This window comes from Phascolarctos cinereus, unplaced genomic scaffold, assembly GCF_003287225.1.
Source record: "Phascolarctos cinereus isolate Bilbo 61053 unplaced genomic scaffold, phaCin_HiC Scaffold_8;HRSCAF=390, whole genome shotgun sequence".
Lineage (NCBI taxonomy): Eukaryota > Metazoa > Chordata > Mammalia > Diprotodontia > Phascolarctidae > Phascolarctos > Phascolarctos cinereus.
Window position 1 is genome coordinate 22,215,091 of NW_027556291.1, and position 26,629 is coordinate 22,241,719.

Here is a 26,629-nt window from a genome sequence, read left to right on the forward strand (position 1 = left end):
GTTTGTTTAGTTCCTAAATTATAGGAATCTTAGCTCTACAGTATGAACAGGATCTGTTTGTGGTTTGTTCTTTTATAGCAATGCCACACTTTTGTACAAAAAGCGTAATTTTTTTAAAGGCAGTAAAGATGGCTAATTGTTTCTATCTTACAGAAAAGGTAAGTTTCATAATATTCTTGGTTGCTGTTGTCTTACAGATGATATTGTTATGTAATATGATGATATGTATTTCTAGGTCTGTCATTTTTTAAAATAAAGCAGCCACTGGCACCTTCATTTCCCCCCCCAAAAAAAAAAAACCATGAACAGACCTGATCTCTCCTTAGCCAAGAAAGTCTACCAGAAAGAGAGGTGGCAAGTGGTACTGGTGAACAGAGAATAGTAGAGACAGATCTTAGAGTCCAGGAGCATGCTGTGGTCATAGCACCTTTGTGACTAGTTTCTGAGAGATTAAAGTATTCTCTAAGTAAGGTAATAAGCACATGGAAATAGGCAACTTCTTTGAGCTCCAGATTGTGCTTTCTTGTCGGCAGTGCCAAGGAGCCTAGGGCAACTTGGTGTGCAAGGGCACGGTAGGTGACAAGGACTCTGAAAGTTCATGATCTACTGATATTTAGCAAACTTTCGTATTCTTGAGATTGCCACTCAATTGAAATAAGTCACTTAAATACTCTTACCTGAATAACGAAGAAGTAAGTGACAATAATGTACTTAGGTTTTCATAGAGAGGTAATGTGGTACAAGTGACCCTGGGCAAGTCACTTCACTTGAGCGTCCACAGGCAACTTTGTAAGTTGCAGAGCAGTTACTGATCTGCTTTGGTAGGAGTTTCTTCAGTAAGAGTTCTCAGCTCCAGTGAAATTGTAAGCCCAGTAAAAACAATGGTTTTCTCTGCCGATTATTAAAGTTCAAAGAGAAAGACAATGTAGCAACATCAGCTGTACAGCAAAGCCCCAGTCTTGACAACTCCTGAGGGCACCTCATGGTTATTTCATCTTATAGTCATTCGGCTTCGTGTTATCAGCTAAGACAGCAAGGGAAGGTTCAGGTCAGAAAGTGCAGAGCTGTTTTTTAAACATCTTCATAAAACGAGCTCATAGAAAAGAAGATTTAGTGTGTAAAGGAGTGGACGTCAGTTTTCCAGAAAATTTCTCTCTTAGCTAACTGCTTCCCTAATGTTGCAGCTGTTTGATTTTGAAAAATAAACTTTTAAAATGTGATTTTAGCCACTAAAGCAGAGATCAGAAGGTAAATCTCTTTAGTTCTTATTAGGTTATGTTTACAGAGGAAGATGTGAAATTCTACCTCGCAGAACTTGCCCTTGCTTTGGATCATCTGCACAGCCTGGGGATTGTGTACCGGGACCTGAAGCCAGAAAAGTAAAGTAACCTGTGGGCCCTGGGAATGGTCACTGTTCTCTAAAAGTTCAAATTCAGCATCCTTCTGCATTCTCTATTATGTATTTTACTTAACTTTATGGAAAAAAAGTAAAAAACAATATAAAGTAGAACTTTTATTTCTGCAGTAATCCATTGATTGTAATTGTGCTAGTCACTTTTGTATGTTGCCAGTTTATCAACTTAACTGTTGGAGATTGGCTTTTCTTAAGTTTGTGATAATTTTAATAAATGTTTTATCCATAAATATTTTGCTATTATATGCATTGGTGAATGTGAATTTTAATTTTCAGCATTTTGCTTGATGAAGCAGGACATATCAAGTTAACAGGTACGTAAATTCTTGGTACAGTTAATCTTTCTATGCTATATATTTTACTCATTTCAATAACTAATTTATCTAGGTTTATTTCCCTTTCCCTGTTTCTTGATTTTGATTTATATGTTACCTGTTTAATTAACTTATTTAAATGTTAGGTAAGCTAATTCTCTATTTGTCCTAATGGTAGTAGGCGTTGGTAGGGTTAGGGGGAGGGGTGAAATGTACAGAGTAGATACTGTCCTATTGACATATCTGTATAATTCATCACCTGGGAAGGATTGCTAGTGTTTTAAAATCGATTGGACCCTAAGTCATATTTTAAGTAAGATATATATAATTTTACTTATCAAAAATATTTTTTAAAAAATTAAGTCTTTGATGGTCTTTGCAGAAATTTTTGATATCTATGCAGTTTAAAGGTAAGTTTCCACAGAATCACCAGTATTATAATACACTACTCTGTGATAGCAGCCTGGGCTAATACCATAAATACTGAGGTTCAAAGCCACTTTAGTGAGACCTTTTGATTCATAACCTCAGTCTCTTTTTGGTGTGTGTCTCTAGAGAGAGCATATAGGGAATGGCAAGATCTGGGGGAGGATAAAAAGGAAACAGTACAAGGTGAGGACTGTGTACTGTTATAGGTATAGGATGCAATCTGTATTTGAAAGTAACTTAACTGTGCAGAGTTAGTGCTTTTCCTTTTGGGTTGGAAGATAGGGGACAGGTTTCATTAAAGTTTCTCTATATTACATTAAGGTTATTTGAGTAAATAAATGGTGCCAAGTAGCATCTTCCTATAGTCTTATGATATATTAATCAGTCTCCCTACCTGAATGATGTTTCTACCTTTTCCAACCTTTTCCATTAACTGCCAGAGGGATTTTATTAACCAGATCATTACTATCATCACCACCACCACTACCCCTCAGACACATTCAGTAAACTCTAATGGCTCCTTGTTACCTCCAGAATCAAATGGCAACTCCTCTGTTTGGCTTTTCTAGTTCTTCATGATCTGCCCCCTCCTACATTTCCAGCCTTACTTTCCATACTCTCCCCTATGAGGTCCAACCAAACCAGCCTCGATAGTTGTCCTCACACATGAGTGTATATGTTCCTGGTGCCTGGAATGCTCTCCTTTTTTACCTGTGTCTCCTGGAGTCCCAGACTTTCTTTAAGGATTTAGGGTAAAAATATATACACATAAGAAAATAGTTGTATCTTTAAACCTTTTTCTAAGGTTCTTGGCAGATTAACCAGTGTTAAATCATGATTTTCATTAAGAAGCATAAAATTAATTATATCCCAAACATGTATATGAAAAGAAAAGCATTTTAGAAGGAACTAGTGAAAGTGCCATAATCAACTATAGTTTTAAAGAAATAGTACAGGAAAAAATGAGGGTTCATTTATAGAACTTTTTATCATAGAAAATATTTTCCTCTACCATGAGCAATTTAGAAAAGACATATACTTAATAATTCATTTGCTCCTATAGCTAACTCTTGATATTGTCTTTCTTTGTTGTTTTTGTGTTTATTTTTTAAAAAATTTTTTGCTTAAAAAAATTAGTGTCAAAAACATCAGTTCTGTTAGGATTAGACAGTACAAGCAGAAGACCTTCTCCGGCATGAGAATATAAGAGTGAGGCTTTGAGGATAAACCTTGAGAAGATTAACAGATGAAGTAAAAGCATTCTCTTCTCTTTACTTCCACACCTCTTTCCCTCTTGCTCTACCCCTTCCCTTCCCCTAAGAAAAAAATAATAGCCAATGTTCTTTACAAGACTTTGGAGGTATATCTTTAGACCAAGTGGAGGTAATGGGAAAATTAAAGCTATGTTTACATTTTGTAAATAGGTAGTATGATAATTAAAGCTTCTTAGAACAACAAAACATAAGTAGTTCACTATAAAGATGAATATACAAAATGATATTGAGAATATGATTAATAATTATTTAATGAAAGTGAAGAGTCAGTAAATCCTTATGAAATATTCTAAGATATTGAGTCCTTCTGTAGAGTCAAGCATGCTAAAGCAAATTTTGCTTGTTCCCTTCCTCCCTCTCAATGCCACCCCCGCCACCCTACCACCAAAGAAAACATTGAAATGGCTACCTCCATTTTGGTCTGAGGTAGCAAAAGTTAGATCAATATGATAGGCTTCCAAATATGTAGTTTGTGGTGTTCTTATTTTTTAAAAAGTTATAGTTGTGAGTGGAAAACTAAGAGCATTTATTTTGAGCACTTTGGGGTTTAATGTATACTTTTCAAAACTATTTTAAAGGTATATAGTTTATGTAGAAATTGATAAGATTGAATTTCATAATGTTAGTGTTACCAAATCTAGACTTTTCCTGTAATGCCCTCACAGTACCTTGCTTTTAAGAGATTCTGTGTATGACCATACATAGCTTTAACTCCACACCATGTTGTCCATATACAGGAGATTCCTATGTTCTGGAGGTCTTCAAGTGTATTTTTTATAACACTATTATTTTAGATTTTGGACTCAGCAAAGAATCTGTAGACCAAGAAAAGAAGGCCTACTCATTTTGTGGTACAGTAGAATACATGGCTCCTGAAGTAGTGAACAGGCGGGGCCATACCCAGAGTGCTGATTGGTGGTCATTTGGCGTGTTAATGGTAAGCAATATGTTCAGTCCTTCAATAAACATTTATTTTGTGCCATTACATTTCTGAGTCAAGATCATAGAAAATGAAAAATTGGTGGGGTTTTTTTTTTTAATATTTCCTATTTAAATGCTTTGTTACCTTGTGGAGAGTGGGAATGAAGGAAAGTTTTGACAATTTAGAGTTATCAAAAAGCACAGCTGGTGCCATGTTAAGTTTTGCCAAAAAGAAAATTAGGTTCCTTTTTGTCCTAATCTTCTCTTTATCTTGCTAGATAAAGTTGTAAATACTGGCAGTTATTATGTAGACTTTGAGGTCCTAGTCTAGAAAAAATCTGTTAGATTCTAGATTACAAGAAACTAAAGTATTTAATGATTGTGTAGTATATTGTTGTACTTCTAATTGCTATTACAGGTTTTAGAAGACATATATTTAGTGTAGAGACACACACACACACACACACACACACACACATATATGAATATTTCTGTGACCTGTGAATGTCTTACCTCCCCAATACGTTTATAATTTCCTTTAGGACAGAGACTGCCTTCCTTTCACTTAGTATCCCCCATAGTCACAAGTAGTGTAATAAATACATACTGATTGATTGGATATATAATTCTGTATAAAATTTGTGACAGTAAAGTTTTAATGAAAACACTTCACATCAGAGGTATTTTGCTATTAGACTTCTAATTATTCATTTAACAACACATCATAATTTCTGCACTATTATAAATATTTTTATTTTAATTTTTTAATTTAATTTTAAGCACCTACTGTACACCTAATACTGATAGGCATGTATGACATTATTATCGACCTCCCGTTACCCATAGTATAGTTGGAAAGACATATATATGTATACATATATGCATATAAACACATGCATACATGAAACACTGAGAACAATGAAATGCAAAACTGGTCAGTGCTCACCATAAATGCAATAAGATTCAGAGAAGGCTAAGATCAGTATGACTTAGAGTAGTAGAAGAAGACTTTGAGAGGAGGTGAGACTTCAGTGGATCCTTTTGAAATCTGGGTAGAATTTGGAAAGGTGGAGAATATTGCTATGAGGAGGAATAGCATTGGGGAAGATATTAGTGGGAATGAGCACAGCTTGGGGGTGAGGAGCCGAGAGGAAGATCAGACTGGCCCAGAAGGTGAATGTTGGGGCCTGTGGGAAATGAGGTTGAATTAGTAAGGTAGGATCAAGTTCTAGAGGGCTTTGAAAACCAAGCCAGAAGAATTTGACCTGGATGTCATAGGTGGAGGAGCTATCAAAGGTTCTTAAGCAGGTGAGATATACAATAAAATCTTTGTTTTTAGAAAGGTTAATCTTACAGCATTATGTAAAATGGATTAATTGATGAGAAGAGTAGAGGCAGAGAAACCATCTAGGAGGCTGCTGGAATAATCTAGGAGTGAATTTATGGCAGTAGTAACCAAAGAAGTGTTGTTGTGAGTAATACAAAAGAGGAGCATAAGTGAGAGAAGTGTCCATGTTTGAGATTTCGAATTAGGAATCCTCTTTATAGAAGACTACAAACCATGAGAATGAAGGAGTTCACCAAATCTAGAGAGAAAACATAGGATTGAAGCCAAAGCCATTTTTAAAATGACTTATGTTGACAGCTAAATAGAACTAATTGAAATTTTAAAATATTTGCATATGTGTTAAAAAATAAAAACCTTTTTAATGAATTGTGGTGCTACATAATGTTGAGTCTATTCCTTTTTGTCTCTTTGTCTTCATTTTTTCTAAATATTATTTTAGAAAACTTATTTTCTTAATACCATGGTATGTGATTACCTTACATCTTTTATCTTAATATTTTATTGTGTTGGTTCTAAATTTTGCTCGATGTAATTTTTTAACATTTTTTTTTTACTGTTTGGAATAAAATATTCTCCTATCTGGTATCTTTGGATGGGGTGGGCACAAGGTCTCTTAAATCTATCTTGAATGACGGTAAATTTTGTATTTAGGTAATCATTTTCCTTTAATCATTAAATTCTTTGAAGTAATTCAGTTTTGGAAGAAAAATAATGTGTCACTGAGGATTTACAGGTTTCTTTGGACCTTGCAAAGGTGGGATTGAAATATTTAGTTGGTTTAACTTGCCACAGTTGAGTTATACAATAAGAAGCTAGAAACACCAGTCATTATGGGGTTTCAAGAAAGTCAGACGAATCTACTTTTTTGATCCTAGTTTGGCCCATGATCATACTTTGAAAAAAAAGCATTATACATCCTAAATCATACTTAATGGACTTCTGGTATTTTTTGTTTTAGTTCGAAATGCTCACTGGTACTCTGCCTTTTCAAGGTAAAGACAGAAATGAGACCATGAATATGATATTGAAGTAAGTGTAACTCTTAAATTTATCTTTTATATACCATGCCTCCCCCACCTCGCCCCACATGAAACAACTCCAAGCCCTTGCTTTTAGAAATTTATGATAGTTAAGATGGAAGTAAAATAATATTTTTAAGTATAAACTGTTTTCTTTCTATTACATAAAAGGAACATTCTACCTGCCAGTGTGAAAAGTACTCAGTAATTCTATTGTGGTAAGTTTTAAAGTACAGATTGTTGTTAAATTAAATTTCCTAAAATTTTATTTTCCAGAGCAAAACTTGGAATGCCTCAGTTTCTTAGCCCTGAAGCACAAAGTCTTCTAAGGATGTTATTCAAAAGAAATCCTTCAAATAGATTAGGTATTCTTACATTTCATGTTTTTGTAGCAAAGTGTACTACATATTTTTCTAGGTGAATGATATTTTTCAGTTTTCTGATTTATTTGAATTTAATGGTATTCATTAACACTTTGATTTCTAGATTTTACTATTGAGAAAATAATTGTTGAAATTTCTGAAATGTTGAAGGATGGATATTCTGGCTTAATCAAATGTCTTGACTAGTAAGAGATTACCATATATATATCAATCATCTGTTTTTTAAAGAAGTCTTAGGTTCCTAGGGAAGGGACCTTATAAATCATCTAGAAGTTCGTTTCCTTCCCAATATAAGAATCTTCTCTGTAATTTCCTTGACAAATGGTGATCCACCCATTCCTTAAACATTCTCAATGCCAGCAAATGCTATTGTTAGAAAGCTCTGTTGGACAGCTGTTCAGTCAAAAGAACTTTTCCTTCACCCAGTAATTTCTACCCATTGGATCTCAGAGTAACATACAACAATTATATTCTCTCTTCTGCATGACAGCTCTTTGGACATTTGAAGACAGCAGTTATGTACCCCTTTTCCTTCTCTGTGCTTACCGTCTCTAGTTCCTTCATTTATTCCTTATATAACATAGTTTCCGTACTGAGTGTCCTCTTCTGTACACATTGTAATTCTTTAAGTGGGATGCCATGAACCAAACACAGTACTATAAATGTGTTCCAACTAACACCTCCTAAAGTAAAATAATTTCTCTTGATCTCTGGGACTAAGATGGCATTCGTTTACAGATAGCTGGGATGATCTTATTGAACTTGTCTCTTACTAAAATTCTCAGTTCTCTGTCACATGTCTCTGATTTCTGAACTACAGCCAGGGATACTGGGAGACAGACTATAGAACTGGAGAAGGACAAATGTTGATCCCTGTTTTTGAAAAAGGAAAGAGTATGAAAACTTTAATCCAATAAACTTGGCTTTGATTCCCATGAAAATTCTGTGTTATCAAAGAGCTAATGAACATCTAGAAAAGGCAATAGTGATCACAGAGAGCCAGCATGGCTTCATTAAGAATGGGTTAAGCTAAACTTGCTTCATTTACTTTTTTGACAAGGTCTTTAGACTGGTAGGTCTGAAAAATGCTATAGATGCCGTTAGTATTTTTAGAAAAGATTTTAGATTTTAGAAGAGCATCTAAGTCTCTCATATACACTTTGTGTTTGTGTATCTAATGCCTATCACAATGCTAGCCATATGCCTGTTGACCGATTCAATTCTTGTGGGCAATATTAAGAGATATGAGCTAGTCAGTAGTGTAGGTAGGTGAATTTTAATTGGTTGAATGAAGGAAATCAAAGAGTAGTAATTAATAGATGGATATCTAGTTGGAAAAAAAGTCTCCAGTGGAGTACTCCAGGGATCTGTTCTTGGCCCTGTGCTGGTTAACGTTTTTATCAGTGGCTAAGATAGTGGAATTGATGGTATCCTTACCAAATTTGCAAATGGCGTAAATCCTAGGGGAACAACTGACTCTTTAAATGCCTTAATCTGAAACAATCTCAACAGGCCAAAAAATTCATTGAATTTAAGGTTAAATTGAATAAAGATAAATGTAAGGTCTTACACAAAATTCTGTTGTAAGCCCAAAGGAAACCCGAGCGTTTCATAGGATATTTGGTCATCCTGCATTATAATACTAATGAAAAATATCTACAGAAATATTACCATGAAAATAATTGCAGCCTATGCACCAAGATGGTTGCTAAGGATTAAATGGAAGAAAAATTCAATGAATGACTTGAAAAAACACTCCAAAATAAATCAGCATGCACTCTAATACTTAATGACTTCCATACCAAGGTGGGAACAAAGGTGAGAAGGGGGAAAATATAAAGGGAAGTGTGACTCAGGAAGAAGGAATATGAGAGGACAAAGACTTATAGATTATATTCTTCAAGAGAAAAATTGGTAGGTGCTAGGTAGGTTGAGAACCAAATAACACCGTAAGAGATTGAAATTGATTTTGTTTTTACAGAAAGGAAAATACTTGTTATTGATTAGGCATTATCCCTGAGCCAAGATATGTGTCTTGTTCCTGAGCCAAGGATATGTGTCAATCAGACCATTGATTTGTCAGAAGATCAGAATCAGTTAAAAAATAACAAAAGATATAATGCACTACTGAAACAGATGAGCCCTGGTCAAGCCCTTGAAAATCAAAAATAGGAAATCAGAAACAGAAATGAAATTGATACTAACTATAATAATTTCATCCAGTATGGTTGAATTACAGGATTATGGTAGGTCCACTTGGCAGTTGGTGATATGGGACTACAGCTTAGGGAAGAGCCTGGGTCTGGGTATGTAGATCTGGGAGTCATCAGCATAGAGATGGTAATTCACTCCTTGGGAGTTTATGTAGGCACCAAGTGAAAGATTGTCAAGAGAAAACAAAAGAGGGCTCAGGATAGTCTTATAGAACACTCACAGTCAGTGCGTATAGCATGGATTATAAATTAACAGAGGAGACCAAGGAGTGTTTAGATGAATAGGATGAGAAATGAAAGAGAACAATCTCAAAAACCCAGAAAAAAGAATATCATGGAGGAGAGGATAGTCAAAAAATGGTAGGTGCTTCAGAGAGGTCTAGAAGAGAAGAAGCCATTGAGAAGAGGCCTTTACATTTGACATTTCAGAGGTCACTGGTAATTGGAGAAATTTAAGTCAAAGTATAGACCATTGTAGCAGTCCATTTAGAGTCCTTTTAGATTCAGATCAATCCATTAAAAAGCATTTTTTGGACCCTCCTTTTCAAGCTGATAGAAAATCATTTAATCAAGTGATCCACATTTCTCTATCCTGTCTTTGAAGACTGAGATTTTTCATGTCTTGCTGAAATCATCATATACACTTAGTCTTTGTCATTTCCCTGATCTACCAGTTTCGGTCTTTCAGAAAGGAAATGTGAACTAGTATTACATGTATTCTTAGCTATGCTTGGTAAGACTAGTATTCTTAGCTCATGCTGACTGCTGATGACTTTTTTCTTTTAAAGTGCTCAGAAACACTTTCTCTCTAGCTGTTCTCTTTTATAGCTCATCTGGACAGAAGTCATCTCTTCTCTGAATTTTTGTATTACTGATTTCCTGAGGCCCAGGGTATGATGCCTTGTGCACACTTCTTTCTGTCATTATGAACTTTAAAATGGCATGATCATTTTTTCTTAAGATTCCTAACACTTCTACCTTTCCAGCTAGTTTTTCTTTGTTGGTTAGAGTTAAATCCAGAATAGCCATTGACTTTCAATCCTTTTGCATGGTGAAATTGTCAATACAACAAAACAAGTGAAAAAAAAGTCTCAGTTCTCTTTTTAGTAGAATCAGATATCCAAGAGCTGTCTACACTATACCTTGCCTCTCTGCCAGGACTCATATTAACAAAACATTATGAATTAACAGAGGAGACCAAGGAGTGTTTAGATGAATTCTCCATCCGACCAGGCAGTCTGTAGTATTCACCTCCACAACAAACAAGCATCATTTATTTTATCTTTCACTCAAGTACTGTCCACTAATTTCTGCCCTTAAGTTTGTGTATTTCCATATAGGTGTCTACCTTCTTAACTTACAATTCTGCTCTCTTTTCTGTTGATGTTTCTTTTGAACAAGGTCTACCTTTCCATTTCTACATTCTAGTCATTGTTCCCATATCCATTAGATCAACAAGTATTTTTTAAGCACCTGTAATGTGCTAGGCACTAGTGATAAAAACACAAAGAATAAAATGATCTCTACTTGTAAGGAGTTTACATTCTAATGTTATGTGTATATATATATATATATACACACACACACACATATATATATATATATATGTATATATATATACACACACACACACATATGAAATTATATTTAAATTTAAGTTGATTTTTAAGGTTTCCTTACTCTGTACATTGGCTATGAGTATTCACTTAGAACAAATAAAATATATTTAATGCCAAATCTACACTAAAGATAGTTGAAGCCTTCTACTGATTTAGAAGGTACTTCAGGATCTTCAACAATGCCACTCGAAAATGATTGTGAACATCCATTAACATTGTACCATAGATGTGTAGAAATTCTAGGTGATAGACTGCCAGATAAAAGTATATACACCATAACTGCCTACAAATGAGAGATTTAAGATTTACCTACAGAATAGATCGTTAAAATGGAGTAATAAGAACAAGAAAGTCATACCAATAAAAAATATTTCCATTTTTAAAGGAGCTGGTTCCGATGGAGTTGAAGAAATCAAAAGACATCTTTTCTTTTCGACTGTTGACTGGAATGTAAGTACAGTGCAATGTAGTTTGAATTAATAAGTACCTTTTTTAGCTCTTGTTAGAGGATAATTTTATAGTATATGAACAAAATAGATTGGAAGAAAATAATTATATGTGGGCATTGCCAAGTAATAAATTCAAACTCGGTTTAAATTCTAGTGTGACATTTTAACTTACAGGTACATTATGAAGTGACTGTTGGCTTGAATATTTACTAGTTCAGCTTTATTTGGCTTGGTAGGGCAGTAGATCCATCGTTAGTAGACTTTGAGCGAATCTTTTGTGCTAAATTTTATTTTCCATCCATGGCAACATCTAGTGTAGTATAATGGAGAGGATTGAAGTTAAGTTTAGAATTGGGGACTTAGGCTCCAATCCCAGCCCTGCTCTTTACTAACTGTGTTGTATGACTTTGGGTAAGGTGTTTAAGCTCACTGTGCCTCTGTTCTTTTATATATAGAACAAAATTGTATTAAGCTGATACCTTCCAGTTTGAGACTTTCTGCTCTGCTCTAAATCTCTTAAAAATTTTGACCCTGTTCCTGTAATTTAGACTTCCTCACTGGAGGAAAGAGTGAGGTGGAAAACACTTTGTAAAGAAAAGTACTGTAATGGAATTGCAAGATGCTATTTAAATCCAGCGGATCATTTGTTACTTATTAGATTGAGTAGAAGAGGGATAAAGATGAAAATGTAATATGAGTTTTTAATAAAATGTTATATTTAGAAAAGTTTTCAAGAAGTTAAGGGCCCCAAATATGCGGTCTTCAGTTAGAAAATCTAATTTCGTTGTTTTTGTCTCTCAACTCTTATTTTCACTTTCTATATATGTAGTCCTCCACTAAAGTGCTACTCAGATGCCTCATCGTGGCGTGGAGGTGACCCTGGGTTCTTGAAGGCTCTGCCAGTGGAGCACAAGCTCTTGGCACGTTCTACCAAGTTTGACAAGCTTCAATTTATAGGCCCGGCAATGGACTTTGTGTCTGTTGTGTGAGAATCATCATAGCAAAGTTCGGAAAGGCTTATTATCAGAGCATTGGCCTCAGCAACTCAAAGACTATCCACATAGGCATGAAGGAGTTGTGGTCTGCTTATGTGCAGGGAGCTCTCCTTCCAGTGAAACCACAGACCCTTGATGAACCGAAATGTGTGTGTAATATCTATCACTGCAGCGTTTAGGCATTTTGTGTAATTTTGTGCTGGAATGGCCTGTTTGTCAAACTGTGAAGAATGTTTTGGTGAACTCTCTAGGATGGGGATGGAAGCGAGAAACCATCTGCCCCCTTGGTTTAATTGCATCTGCCTTGCAGGGCAAGTACCAAAATGCAGTGCCTCTACTTTTATGCCTGTACAGGCAAAAAGAAATGTAACATAGTTTAAAAGTCGTTAGTACAATATCTTAAAGGACTGCAAGATATAAATAGTATTCCATGAAAATTTCACTTTCAGTTTTTGTCCCTGTCAATATTTCTCTGTCTCCTTCCCTACTTCCTTCTTCCCTACACTGTCTCTTTCACTTAACTAGTTATAATAGAGAACAAAAAGTATTTTTTTTAATTTAAAGGCTTTATATACTCTCTAATTTTACAAGAAAATGAGTAAGATGTTTGTTTCTCTCTAAAAGTTGCTTTATACTTAACTGATCTATCATTTTGTTCTACAGACCAGTGGTTCTTCAGTAGAAAAAAATGTTTCCTACCCTGCCTTCAGGCTGTTTTATGTGTCTTTCACTGAAAAATAAACTTTATCCAGTTGTAATGTTGGACAAGGTTAAATTTGAGATTTCTTTAATATGCCTCACCTGAAAACAAAACAGCCTGTTCTCATTTATGGTTCCTAGGTCATAAAAATTCCCAGAAAATATTTGAGATTTTAAGTGTGTTTTGAGTTTTCAGGTGTCACATAGTATAAATGAATTTCATATTATACAAATGCTGCTTGTATGATAACCTTTGATTTCAGAATCCTTGAATTTTGTTAGTTATTCCTGCATGACCATATGGTTATGTGTTGTCATCACTAGGGAGTTAAACCAGTTTTTAATAAAATTTGAAATTGAATATTCTCATCTCTTGCAAATGCAGCCTTTAGCATCTCCATCCTCATTGTGTTCCTTGGCCTACTCATTGAGTTCAGTACATCATTTACCAAGTTTAATGAACTTATTTTATTAGCAGATATTTGAAGTCTATTGAAATTTATCTGATAAATCTAACCCACAGTGTTCCATTTGTACTTCTTAATATATTGTCATTTTGTGTAACTTGTTAAGGTTAAGCTGTGACTGTTATCTTCTTTAACTTGAAAAATAGAATAATTTGTCCATGTTAATAAATTTTTGCATTACCCTATACTGCTTCTTTTAGAAATTATATAGAAGAGAAATTCAACCCCCATTCAAACCTGCTTCTGGAAAGCCAGAAGATACTTTTTGTTTTGATCCTGAATTTACTGCAAAAACACCCAAAGGTAATATACATTTATGTGGATTAAGTTAGGTCTAATTAATAAACCAGTCTTTCACTCCCTGGATAAAAGTTAAAAGGATACAAAGTTTGATTGTGAAATAATTATGTTTAGTGGATTGTTTTGTGTTAAATCGTATGTACACATGCCTGGGTTTTGTATACAGCATGTACAAGCTTCTTGGAAGAATGAGAGGATTATCCTGGTAGGAGTTAATTCCCAGTTGTTTAGAACTAGATGAGCTCCATCATTGCTGTGGGATAGTATAGTGTTTTCCAAAAAAGGACTCAGAAGCCTTTTAGCGAATCACTGTTGTTTGGACCAAAGTCTTTAGGAACTAGTGTCAAGAGGAATCTTTAAATACGAGATATTTAGAAGAGAAAGGAGCAAGGGATAGGGAGAAGGCTAAGACTGGTCATGAAATGTAAATATATTTTTTTTAATCTTGTTGTAGAATTTCCTTAGTTTTTTCATTGTTTTGGTGAAGGGAGTTTGAAAGAGGAAATAATACCTTCTGTATTCATGACTTATATTTTTTTAATGGAATACATTTTATTTATAGTAGAGTTGCATTTTTTATCAAGATTTACCTTCAGCCAAAAAGAGTATAATTGTGTGCTGTGAAAATTTTTATGAAATTTTTGTGCTTGAAAACTAGATTCTCCTGGAGTTCCACCCAGTGCTAATGCACATCAGCTTTTCAAAGGATTTAGCTTTGTTGCAACTACTGCCATAGAAGATCAGAAAATTTCTCCCCTCACAAATATATTGCCAATAGTACAGGTAAATCACATCTAATTGTTTTTCCAGTTATAGGATTAATCATTTCTTTGGGGTAAAAAAGAGTTTTAAAACATGTCAATGGCCAAGCTATATTATAGGTACCATTTATAATAGTGGTTTATTTTATTTTTATTTTTTCAACTTTACATTGGGGAAAATGGCAAGAAATGGTCATGCTTTAAAAATGAAAAGGTGTTCTTAAAAAAACAAACAAAACAACAACAGCTAGGCAATATGACCCGTGCATTGTAGTGATTTGTTTACTTTTGGCCTCGAAGCATAGTTAGGGTTTTATAAGTTTGTTGACTGGTCTTGTTTAAAGAATCCAGAGTATCTGTAATTTAAACTTGGTTCATCATTTGTTTAAGTTGTTTATATTGTGAACATATGCTTTCTTCAAACTCAGTTTTTTTTGCATGATTTTTAAGGTTTCTGTTAAGCACAAAGTTAGGAAATAAACACAGAAAATTGTGGGAGGTCAAGTTTCCATTCTCCTTCATGGACAGATAGGTTTTTAATGCATTATCAATTTTCTCCCATATTTTTTCAAAGCAATTACATGGAAACAGTGCACAATTTAATGATGTGTATGAACCAAAGGAGGATATTGGTGTCGGCTCCTATTCTGTTTGCAAGCGATGTATACACATAGCTACCAACATGGAATTTGCAGTGAAGGTATTGTCTCTAAATTTCTTTCTTCTATATTTTAAGTTGGAATGATCTGCTTTAGTTATGTTCTCACTGGGGCAGGGTGGTTGGGAAGGAAGAAAAAATAACAGAGAGGAATCTGAGTTCACATCTCATTTCTGAATAGGTTCTACCAAGAGTTTCTTTTGAAGAATATGAATTTCATATTTTTCATTCTTTTAAAACACATAGTACTTTCAAAAACTAATATATTGTGATGAGAAAAGTAATCCTGGCAACTACTCAATAATTGTTTGGATCAGCATTTAAAGCAGTTTTAAGTAAATAGGAAATTATGTGTCAAAAGACATCTTCTAATGTACTGTTTGTATCAATACTATTATACCCTTATTTTTAAAAGAAATGGGATAAGATAAAAGGAAAATCTATTTTTTGTTCAAATGTAGACAAATATTGTGATTACTCTTATTTTTGAGGTATTTCTGGATACAAAATATGCCTACATCCCTATAATTTGAAAAGTTTTCAAGATACCTTTTGATGCTTTTATGATAAGGAAAATGAAAATTTTAATTTACCTGAGCTTCTCCCCATCTTATTTCTCAGATCATTGACAAAAGTAAGAGAGACCCTTCAGAAGAAATTGAGATTTTGATGCGTTATGGACAACACCCCAACATTATCACTTTGAAGGATGTAGGTATTAATTTTTTTTTAAATCTGACGAATGTTAAGCAATCTGGTGAATCTGATGAATGCTTAATGAATTATTTTGTGTTAGGTCGTATATAAATAGACCTGACTTTTGCAAACAGCATGTACAAGCTTCTTGGAACAATCTGAGGATTATAATGATATAAGCCAATTCACAGTTGTTTGAGACCTGACCAGTATCTTTGCCCTGTTCAAACTGTTGCTACACATCATTGATGTAGACTAGTATTGAGTTTCCTGAAACAGGGCTCACAAACCTTTGGGTGAATCACTTTTGTTTAAACAGTAGTCTTTAGGAACTAGGGTCAAGGAATCTTTAAATAGAGAATATTGGAGAATGGATGACCAAGTTATGCTATATGAATGTGTTAGAATTCTACAGATCGAGAAGACTCATGATGAAGCCTCCTGACAGAAAGGTGATGGCTTCAGGGTGCAAACTAAGACATTTTTAGGGGATATGGCCATTGCTATAATTTGTTTCGCTTGATTATAAATGCAACAAAAGTTTTGTGTTTCTCAATAGAAGGGAAAGAAGCAGATTATCAATTGATTTAAAGGAATTAATGATAACAAGTATAAAAATATAAGTCACCTTTTTTTTTTTAAACAGGTCTATGATGACGGTAGATATGTTTACCTTGTTACTGAATTGATGAAGGGAGGAGAACTACTTGATCGTATTCTCAGAGAAAAATATTTTTCAGAACGGGAGGCTAGTGATGTACTATATATAATAACTAAAACAGTTGACTACCTTCACTGTCAAGGAGTAAGTCAAAGTTATTTTATTCAATTCAATTTTGGCAGTTGTATTTGTATAAAATCAAGAGGATGGAAGGGACACTTTGGCAAATCAGCTCAGTCATCCTCCACCGTAAAACCTTCCTAGGCAGGTGCCTGTATCCAATTTAAATAATAATAATAATAATAATAATAATAGTAATGATAATAGTGATAGCTAACATTTATATAACACTATGTATAAAGCACTTGTAACTGGGTACTTTACAGTTTTTATCTCATTTGATTTTCACTGGAAGAAATAGGGGCTATTATTATCCCCATTTTACAGATTAGGAAAGTGAGGCAAACAGAGGTGAAATGACTTGTCTAGGGTCACACAGTAAGTCATCTGAGGCCTGGATTGAACTCAGGTCTTCCTGACTCCAGGCCACAGTGCTCTCTATCCACTGGGCCACCTAGCTACCCAAAAAAAATCAACGTTAGAACTTGCCTGGTAACCACTGCACTGTCGTCTACTGTGTCGTCTCCCTACTCAAAAAACTCCAATGCCTCCATATCACCTCCAGGATCAAACACGAAATTCTCTGTTTGGTATTCAAAGCCCTTATAACCTAGTGTACACACACACACACACACACACACACACACACACACACACACACACTTCCATCTTCTTATACCTTATTTGCCACCGCATATACTTCAATCCAATGACTTGCCAGAAATAAGATACTCTATCTCTCATCTCTGTCCTCCATGCCTAGAGGGCTTTCCCTCCTCATCACCTACTGGCCTTCCTTGGTTTCAAGTTCCAACTAAAATCCCGTTTTCCAAAGGAAGCTTCCCAACTCCTTTTAATTTTAGTACTTTTCTGTCTTTTAATTATTTCCTCTTTATCCTGTATATAGCTTGTTTGTACATATTTGTTGTCTCTCACATTAGATTATGAGCTCCTTGAGCAAAGGGACTATCTTCTGTCCCTTCTTGTATCCCCAACTCTTAGCACAGTTCCTGACATACAGTAGGTACTTAATAAATATTTATTGACTGACTGACTGATCTAGTGCATTAGTAAAGTTAGAAACAAAAATGCAATGCATATTTCATGCCTAAAGTCTTAACATCTGTTTCCTCAATGGTCTTATTTTTACCTCTTGACTTATTGTGGCACAGTTCTTTGAATTTATTTCCAAATTCTCTATGACCTTCTAATTAGGGAACTTTTAGTCCGGTGGGAGCCTTAGATCTTCTGTCATCCTCCGAAGTAGTCTTTCATTGTCCATCTTATTAATGTGATTTAATTTGTTTTAAAATACTCCATTTGGACACTGAGGTTTTGAAGGAGAAATGTGTATGTATTCAAATATCATTTTCCATTTGGGATACTGTGTATAATTATGTTCTCTGTGCTTCATAAGAGACAAAACATCCAGAAATAAATATTCAAACTGGCTATAATAGCTTACACAGAAAGGGAGACCAAAAAGATTAAGACTCATGGGGCTAGAATGGTGGAGGCTAAAGTAGAGATATAGTTCATATCTGTAAAATGGTATAGGTAAAGCAAATGGAAATTTATTTACCAGATTTTTAGATGCTAGAGCTAAAAAAAAATCTTGAAGTTTGAAAGGGGAGGTAATTTTAGAACATAGCAGAGGAATCATGACTTCTGAGAGTTATTTGTAAATGTGTAGCTCTTTACCTTCAAAGGCTGTAGAGACTGAAATAGAAATAGATTGACAAAGGGCTTGTGTAACTCATGAACCAATAATTAACAAATTAGCTACGAAAAGAAAGGGTAGCTTCTGGAGATACACGTTTTGGAGGACATATTCTTCACCTAAATTTCCTTGGCTGTTATTGGGTCAAGTGAACAAAGGAGTTTCATTGCACCACATATATGCAAGGGACTGTACTAGACGCTGTTCTCCTGGCTATTCCACAAACGAGACATTCCATCTCTTGTCTCTGAGTATTTTCTCTGGCTGTTCCCCATGCCTGGAACATTCTTCCCCTTACACTCCGACTCCTGACCTCCCTGGCTCCACTTAAGTCCCAACTAAAATCCCGTCTTTTACAGGAGACCTTCTGTAACCCCTCTTAATTCCAGTGCTTTCTCTCTTTTAATTATTTCCTGTTTATCCTGTATATGGATTATTTTGCATGTATTTGTTTGCATGTTGTCTCCCCCATTAGACTGTAAGCTCCCTGAAGGCAGAGACTATCTTTTGCCTCTTTTGTATCCGTAGTGCTTAGCACAGTACCTGGCACATAATAGGCACTTAAATAGTTATTGAATTGGATAGAAAGCTGAATAGGATACAGTTCTACTTCTCAAAGAGCTTCTTATCTCATAGGGAAGATAAAACATGTTTATAAATATTCTACAATGTGCTATAAGAAAAGTGCAAATAGTAACGTATAGGTGCTCTAAAGAGAAAGATTGATCACTCCAGCTTCATGAAAGAGGTAGCATTGAAGAATTGCACTTTAGCAAGCAGAGATGAAGATAAGAGGAAAGACGTTCCTGGTAGAAGGAACTGACTACATGAGGCACAGAGATGACCGGGGGCGGAAAGTTCCTTAGCATGATAAGTGGCCATTTGAACTGGAGAATAAGATATGGAGGAAAGAGGTAGGGGATGAGACTAGGGAAAGCAGGTTGGGTCAGATTAGGAAGGGCCTTCAATGCCAGGCCAAAGAATTTGAACTTTATTTATTTGGTAGATAAAGAAGAGCTCCAGAAGCCTTTTGAGCTCAGGGAGTGACATGGTTAGATCAACTTAGTGGAAATAAGAGCAGAATATTTTAGAATTGGAAGACACTTGAGAGATGATTTAGTCCCCATTTCCTGCCCCCTCCACCTCATTTTATGGGTGAGGTAACTAAAGCTTAGCAATGTTAAATGACTTGCCTGAGATCATTCAGGTGGTAAATGGCAAAGCAGAGCTTTCTGACTTCAACTACAGTGGGTTTCTCTTGTACAGTGCTGCTTCCTTAGCAGGGTTTTGTGGGTTTTTTCCCCAGTTTGTTTTTTTTTGGGGGGGGGAGGGTTGATGGAATACAGTTCTGAATTAAATTTATATTTTCCCTCAGTTATATGGAATATAATATAACTTCAAATTTCTATCACATTTTATGTCACTTAGATACTCTATGAGCATCATATTCATAGAGCTCGTGATATTGGAAAGGTTAAGGAATTAGTGAAATCATATATGCCTTATTAATTCTCTGCTTTGTGCCTGAGGGCCCTAGTTTAACTCCTTTTTAATCAGTTAAATAACGCTTTTACCTAATTATTATTTAAATTCCTTCCTAAATCTCTTCTGAATTAAATATTGAAACATAAAAGAATTGTGTGAGAGCATATGTGGCACATTTCCATCTTATGTAATAAGATTGGGGCTGAAGTCACATCGCTTGTTGGTTGGGAGGCTGTATTATTTCATTCTCTACACATCTCTCTTCCTGATGTCTGTAGTAATGACAGCGGGAGATTGGAAGTCTGTCCCTGTCCTCCCATTATGCAGTCAGTTAAAGGAATTATGTTTGTGAGGGATTTTATTAAAAGTCTGACATCAAGAAAGGAGTAGTTATATAGGGAACATCCTGAAATAAATTAAGAAGAAATCATGGCTTAGTTTTTACAAGGAAGACATGATTAAATGCTTTAAATTGTTCAAAATTTGATTGATTAATACATACTGATGTAAGAAAGTCGTGTGGGAAATAATACTGAACAGCAGTAACATTCTGTGGTGGAAGGCATTTGGATTAGAAATCAGGAGATCTGAGTTCTGGTCTTAGCTTTTCCACTAATTTGCTGTGTAATATTGAAACTCTCTCTTTATTTCCTCATCTGTAATATGAGAGGATTGAACCAGAAGACTTCCAAGGCCCTTTCCAGCTCTAAAATTCTCTGATACACATGGCTAATTTTTTAAAAACCTGACTTAGGAATAGAATCAGAAGAACCATACATACAGAAATAGTCATCCTTTCCATTGCCAAGCCTTACTCCCTCCTGAGCCCAGGGTTATGTTGATTTGATAATAGACAAGAATTTCTGGGTTGCAATGAATAATTTACTTGTGAGTAACCTAGCATTGATTCTTCTGAGCAGAAATCCCGCTTTCTCTTGTATGATTTTTTTTTAAATCTGTATTAGATGTCAAATTAGGATTTTTTTCGTGAACTTCATACACACACACACACACACACGAGTTGAATAGTTTTTACTCTTTTAAAACATCACATATCACTAAAGAAATGGTTTTCAAACATTTTCATTCCATAAGCCATCACCTAAATTGTGATTGAAGGTATGAGTTGACATAATAGAATGGTCAGCAGTGGCCTAAACAAAGATGGCAGAGGATAAGATTTTATTTTCTAAGAACGCAGATAGCCAGAGGAGGCTAGCACTTGATGTGTGTAAGCATAGTATGTGCAGAGTTTGGGCCCTTGGTAAATCATGGTAGGTAACTACTTTCTGGTTAATCCAGTTTTGAGACTTCTCAGTGAAAGAGTCACATTGCCAAAAGAGACTTAAAAATCTTGTAAATGGGGAAATTCTAAATTTTCAAAGTACTTAGCATGAATTTTTGTTTTGTATGTCTTTTTTAGGAGCCAACATTTAAAATGTCTTTCATTTTATTTTCAAGGTGGTTCATCGAGACCTTAAGCCTAGTAACATTTTATATATGGATGACTCAACTAATGCTGATTCTATTAGAATCTGTGATTTTGGATTTGCTAAACAACTTCGAGGAGAAAATGGGCTTCTCTTAACTCCATGCTATACTGCCAACTTTGTAGCACCTGAGGTAGCCTTCAAATCATATATTGTTTTATAATTCTGAATTTTCCATGTGTAAAATTGTGTGAGGTATTGGGATGCATTTTGTTTAGTTTCTGCTTTGTGTTCTTTTCTATGAATTGAACATATTAGATGTGATCAATTTATTTTTTTATTTTTTATTTTTATTATTATTATTATTTTTTTTTTTTTGGTGAGACAGTTGGGGTTAAATGACTTGCCCAGGGTCACTCAGCTAGTAAGTGTCAAGTGTCTGATTTGACATCACATTTGAATTCAGGTCCTCCTGACTCCAGGGCAAGTGCTTTATCCACTGTGCCACCTAGCTGCCCCAAATAGTAAAGAGGAATTAAGAAACCTCTTTTTTTTTTTTTGGTGAGGCAATTGGGGTTAAGTGACTTGCCCAGAATCACATAGCTAGTGAGTGTTATGTGTCTGAAGTCAGATTTGAACTCAGGTCCTCCTAACTCCAGGGCCAGTGCTCTATCCACTACACCACCTAGCTGCTCCCATGTTACCAATTTAGAGTAGATAACATGAAGAATTGTTTTTATCTTATCTTAGGAACCTGAGAAGATAGTGTTATCTTCTAGTATAAATCTTCAGTCTTCTAAACGAACTAGACTGGACTATATGTTTTTCTAGAATCACAGAAAAATGAGGACCTGAAAGGTGAAATGACTTGCTCTCAAAGTCTCACAGTGGCAGAATTGGGACTAGAACCTAGGTGTCCAGGCTCCAAGGCTAATTTCTGGTTTAAAAAAATAAATTCAAAAGTTAGAGCTCTGTCACAAAGGGATTTTACCTCCCACATAAAGATTTTCATGTATTATTAACTGTCTCAATTTCCTCTTGTGCCTTAGGAAGAAGAGTAAGAGAAGAGGTAGCCAGGTAGATAATTGAGTAGATCCACATGCATCGACTGTGGGTTACCTAGAATTCAGCCCCAGCTACTCTTTACCCCACCTGGCCGTGTCCTGAAGCTTTCCCTGTGCCTAGTGTGTAGGAGTCAGCAGGCATAGGTGGTACTAGAGCAGAGCAGCAACATGGCTCCACCATTCTCAGTTTCTCACTTTGTCCATTTAGTTTGTTACCAGTGAATGTGAGCACGGATAGAGCAGAGGGTGGCACCTCCAAAGCTCCTTCCTTTTGCCACATTGTCTGAGAAGCACTCCATAAATATTTGTTGAGCTGAATCCCATACCCCTTCTTTCTTAATGTACAACAAGGTTTGAAATTCTTTACCCTAATGAAGAGATAATATGAGCCTCCCTTCTATGAGTGAAGGAGGTGCACAATCCACTGGTGACTCGCTGATTTCCCTCTTCGTGTCTAGCAAGTAGGAAAGGGTCAAGGGAATACATCTTGGAGGTGAAGAAACACTATGTGGCAAGATGAAGAGCACTGGATAGGGAGCCAGGGGCCTGGAGGCTGGGGTTCACTTCTGAGCCAGTCATTTTACCCATCTGTACCTTACTTCTCCCTTCAGCTACAAAATAGGAGTAAGAATTCACCTCCTGGTTCATCAGGTTGTTGTGAAGAAAACAGTTTGTAAACCTTAAAATTCAACGTCAAGGAAAGAAATTGACTGGAAAGACTCGCTGGCATAGGGGATAGAGTTCTGTACTTGGAGGAGGAAGTCTTGCATTCATCTCCCACCTGAGTTGCTTTATGGCCAGCAGGTCATTAAATCTCTTTGGACCTCAGTGTCCTCATCTATAAAATGGGATTAATAATGATCCTTGTTTCACAGAGTCGTTGTTGTAAGGATCAAATGAGGTGATGTATGTTGAAGCACTTGTCGAACCTTAAATACATGAGAGCTTTTATTGTTACTCATATTTCTCCATTGCCTCTATCATAGATCAGATCCTCTTCTGTCCTTTTGACAGTCCTAACATGATGGCAGCATGCTCCTTAATCTAGCTCATTCTTAATTTCTTTCTTCAGATTAGTGAGAGAGTGAGATCTGCTGCACCTGATAGGAAAGGGTATTATCTGGATCTGGGATCCTATTTGTATTATTTGTGGGAGTCGATTATACAAGTTGAAAGCCTCTTCAGCTATTCAATTTTGCTTTTGGTTTTTTAATTCTGTGGCTGAAAAAAACACTTGAGTTTTGGATTACTTACTCATATCTGGCAACTGTCAAAGCCAAATATAATTTTTTAGTCTTTTTATGAAAACTTTATGCTGTTATGCAATTCTGTGTTGATGCATTAATAATGTTTCTATTTTGTCCATGTGCCTGGAGGCTTTTGCAGTGGACTAATTTTTCCAAGTGAAAAGAATATGACTTTTATTTCCTTGGTATTTTTTTTCCACACACTTTTAAATTTATGTTCATTTCATAGGAAACTTTCAACTGAATGTGCTGTTTGATCATTTGATTGAATTAGTATTGTCCCCAATTTCAAAAAATTGTGACAGATTATCTAAGACATTCACAATTAATCCACTATACATTTGTTACCTAAATAGACTTTTTTTCAAGAAATTGTTATAAAGCATAAACCAGATTCCTCATGTCTTCATACTGATCATATACTGTCTTGTGACATTTCTTGTATTGCCTTCTACTATTTTTTGGCTTCTTATATTGTTTAACCTTTTATAAGTAAGTATATCTTAGCTCTCTCAGGCAGGGCTATGTCTTATACCTCTTTTTTTTTGGTTTTGCAACTGCTCCCCCCACCCCCACCCCCAGCTCTTAAGAAAGTACTGTTCCCCTGTGTGCACACACACAAGTGCTGAAACAATATTCAGTGAATATTTGCTCAAAATTGAAAAGACTTCAAGTTTTTAGTGATTATGATCACAGAGTTTTCTGCCTAGAAGGGACTAGAGATCATTTAACCGATGAGGAAACTAAGAGTCATAGAAAATGAGGTTAACCAGCTGGCACCAGAGCCCAGGCCTCCTCACATCTAACCAAGCAGTCTTTCTCTGCTTCCTCTGCAGGCTCTTCTAGATCACTAATAACTTTCGGATTCTGGTTCAGGAAGTCACTTCATTCAACTTGATTTTGGGTAGAAAAACTGCTGGAATGTATTGAATTTTTAATCCACAGCTAATAACTTCTGATGTTTCTCTGTACCACTAATTTGTGTTTCTTAGGTTCTCATGAGGCAAGGTTATGATGCTGCCTGTGATATTTGGAGTTTGGGTGTCCTGTTTTACACAATGCTGGCTGGGTAAGAAATGTTCAGGCTTCACTCACTATTTTTGTGGGAGATGAAAATAATCCTAGAGAAAAGGATGATTTTCATTTGTCAAAGATTCTGCACTTTCTCTTTCAAAATTGATATGAGTACTATGTCCTAATAGACCTTATTGATTAGGTAGCTATATTGAAGTAACCTTCTCCATTTATAGTCATTTAATGATACTTTGATCAAGCCAAAAAGGTGAGCCTTTGAACAAAAGGATGTTTTCATATTAGAATTCTTTTTAGGGTCTAATATTAATTTGATATAGTAGTCTGCTTTTAAAACTTTGTAAAAGTAATATTTGATAAGAAAATAAGTGGCGTGTGTAAGCAAGAAGTTACACAGTTTATTGCTACTGAGTCATAGTTAAGGGCTAGAAGTGAAATATGATTCTTAATAATACAGAAGGAATACTTGATAAGATCAGCATATAACTTCTTTCAGTTTAAACTGAGACCTGTGCCTGCCTTGAAAGGTCTTAATAAAATGCCTGAAATATTTGAAGTGTGATAATAATTGCTGATATTAACATTGGCAATATGCACCTGATATCCCAGATATTTTGTGGCTCTTAACAGCAAGTCTGCTTTTGGGCAGGTTTGTTTAGAAGTGAAAACAATGTTTCTTGCTGCCAAGTTTGTTCTGAGAAACCTTAGTGGGGAAATAACCACTAATTTAGTCAGTCAGTAAGCATTTATGAAGCTCCTACTATGTGCCAGGCACTGTGGTTACAAGGAAAGGCAAAAGACAGTCCCTGCCCTGGAGTTCAGAATCTAATGGAGGAGCTCAGGAGACTTATAATGTATGAAGACAAGTGAATAGCATAATGATATATTGAGATGTGACTTGTTTTAAAAATTATATTTAGAACAATTGGAATATAACACTAGAGATGTAGTAGATGTACCATAAGCACTTCTTTTATACAAAAAGTATAGCTTTAAAATGTTAGTTATCTAGAGAGTTTGTCATGAACTTGTATTTAAAAGTCATTATGAAAATCATTGTATATTTGCATAAAAATCATTATACATACCTCAGTAAAGTGCTTATCAATCAGTTTAGTAGTTGCATTAGTGAAAGGCTGCATATCGGACTTGGCATGCCAAAACAAACTATTCAGAATGAGTGATCAGCTTGTTAGGCTTAAATTTATTTTTATCTACAGTTGACCAATATTAGATGGAATATCAGTTAAGTAAATCTTTTAACACTAATTATAGAAAATTTACTCTCTGCACCTTTTTTTTTTTAACATAAATCAGCTTTGTCAAACCCAAACAGCGGTGCATTACCATCTGCTCTGATATTGATCTACCCATTTGTTGTTCCTTTCCCTGTGAGACATAACCTCCAGAGAATTGTGTGGTTGGGGGAGGGGAAGAGGTTGAGAAGACCTGGGTTTTCGTTGGTGTAGCAAACTATATTGAGGAAACTTCCTCTACCAATGCAGATAAGACTCTTCTCTGCAATTTACTGCCTTAGAGAGCTGCCTGAAGCACTGAAAGGGTTAAGTGACCTGCCCAGGGTTACACAGCCAGAGTGAGTCAGAGGTGGACCTTAAATCCCAGTCTTCCTGACTTCAGGGCTGATTGTCTATGCATTCTACCTCTCCAAAAAATGAAAGAAAGTATCATTTTATGAAATTTTAAAAAACCAAATAATGTCAAATTTATGTGCAAATTTTCGTTCCTCTGGGTATGTGTCATGTCAGTAATTCATATATAGAAAGTAGTTTACAAATTAAGGCATGCGACCTCTTACTGTGTGTCCCCTGAAAGGTATCAACAAAAAGGTACTGAATTGAGAAAGCTTGTTTTTCAATTTCTGAAACAGTTTAGCCCTAAATTTAAATAGTG

The 26,629-nt window shown here is 35.4% G+C and overlaps 1 protein-coding gene across 2 annotated transcripts in view; it reads left to right on the top strand.

The window, feature by feature from the left end:
- RPS6KA6 (ribosomal protein S6 kinase A6) overlaps window positions 1–26,629 on the top strand; it is a 109,806-nt gene that overhangs the window by 58,451 nt on the left and 24,726 nt on the right. For both annotated transcript variants that reach the window (XM_020964555.2, XM_020964557.2), the window contains exons 7-19: window positions 1,273–1,379; window positions 1,691–1,728; window positions 4,226–4,368; window positions 6,659–6,729; window positions 6,996–7,084; window positions 11,320–11,384; window positions 13,745–13,847; window positions 14,503–14,627; window positions 15,180–15,305; window positions 15,885–15,974; window positions 16,606–16,764; window positions 21,407–21,568; window positions 24,679–24,755. In XM_020964555.2, the coding sequence (XP_020820214.2) occupies window positions 1,273–1,379; window positions 1,691–1,728; window positions 4,226–4,368; window positions 6,659–6,729; window positions 6,996–7,084; window positions 11,320–11,384; window positions 13,745–13,847; window positions 14,503–14,627; window positions 15,180–15,305; window positions 15,885–15,974; window positions 16,606–16,764; window positions 21,407–21,568; window positions 24,679–24,755 (1,355 nt within the window). The remainder of the gene's footprint in view (window positions 1–1,272; window positions 1,380–1,690; window positions 1,729–4,225; window positions 4,369–6,658; window positions 6,730–6,995; window positions 7,085–11,319; window positions 11,385–13,744; window positions 13,848–14,502; window positions 14,628–15,179; window positions 15,306–15,884; window positions 15,975–16,605; window positions 16,765–21,406; window positions 21,569–24,678; window positions 24,756–26,629) is intronic.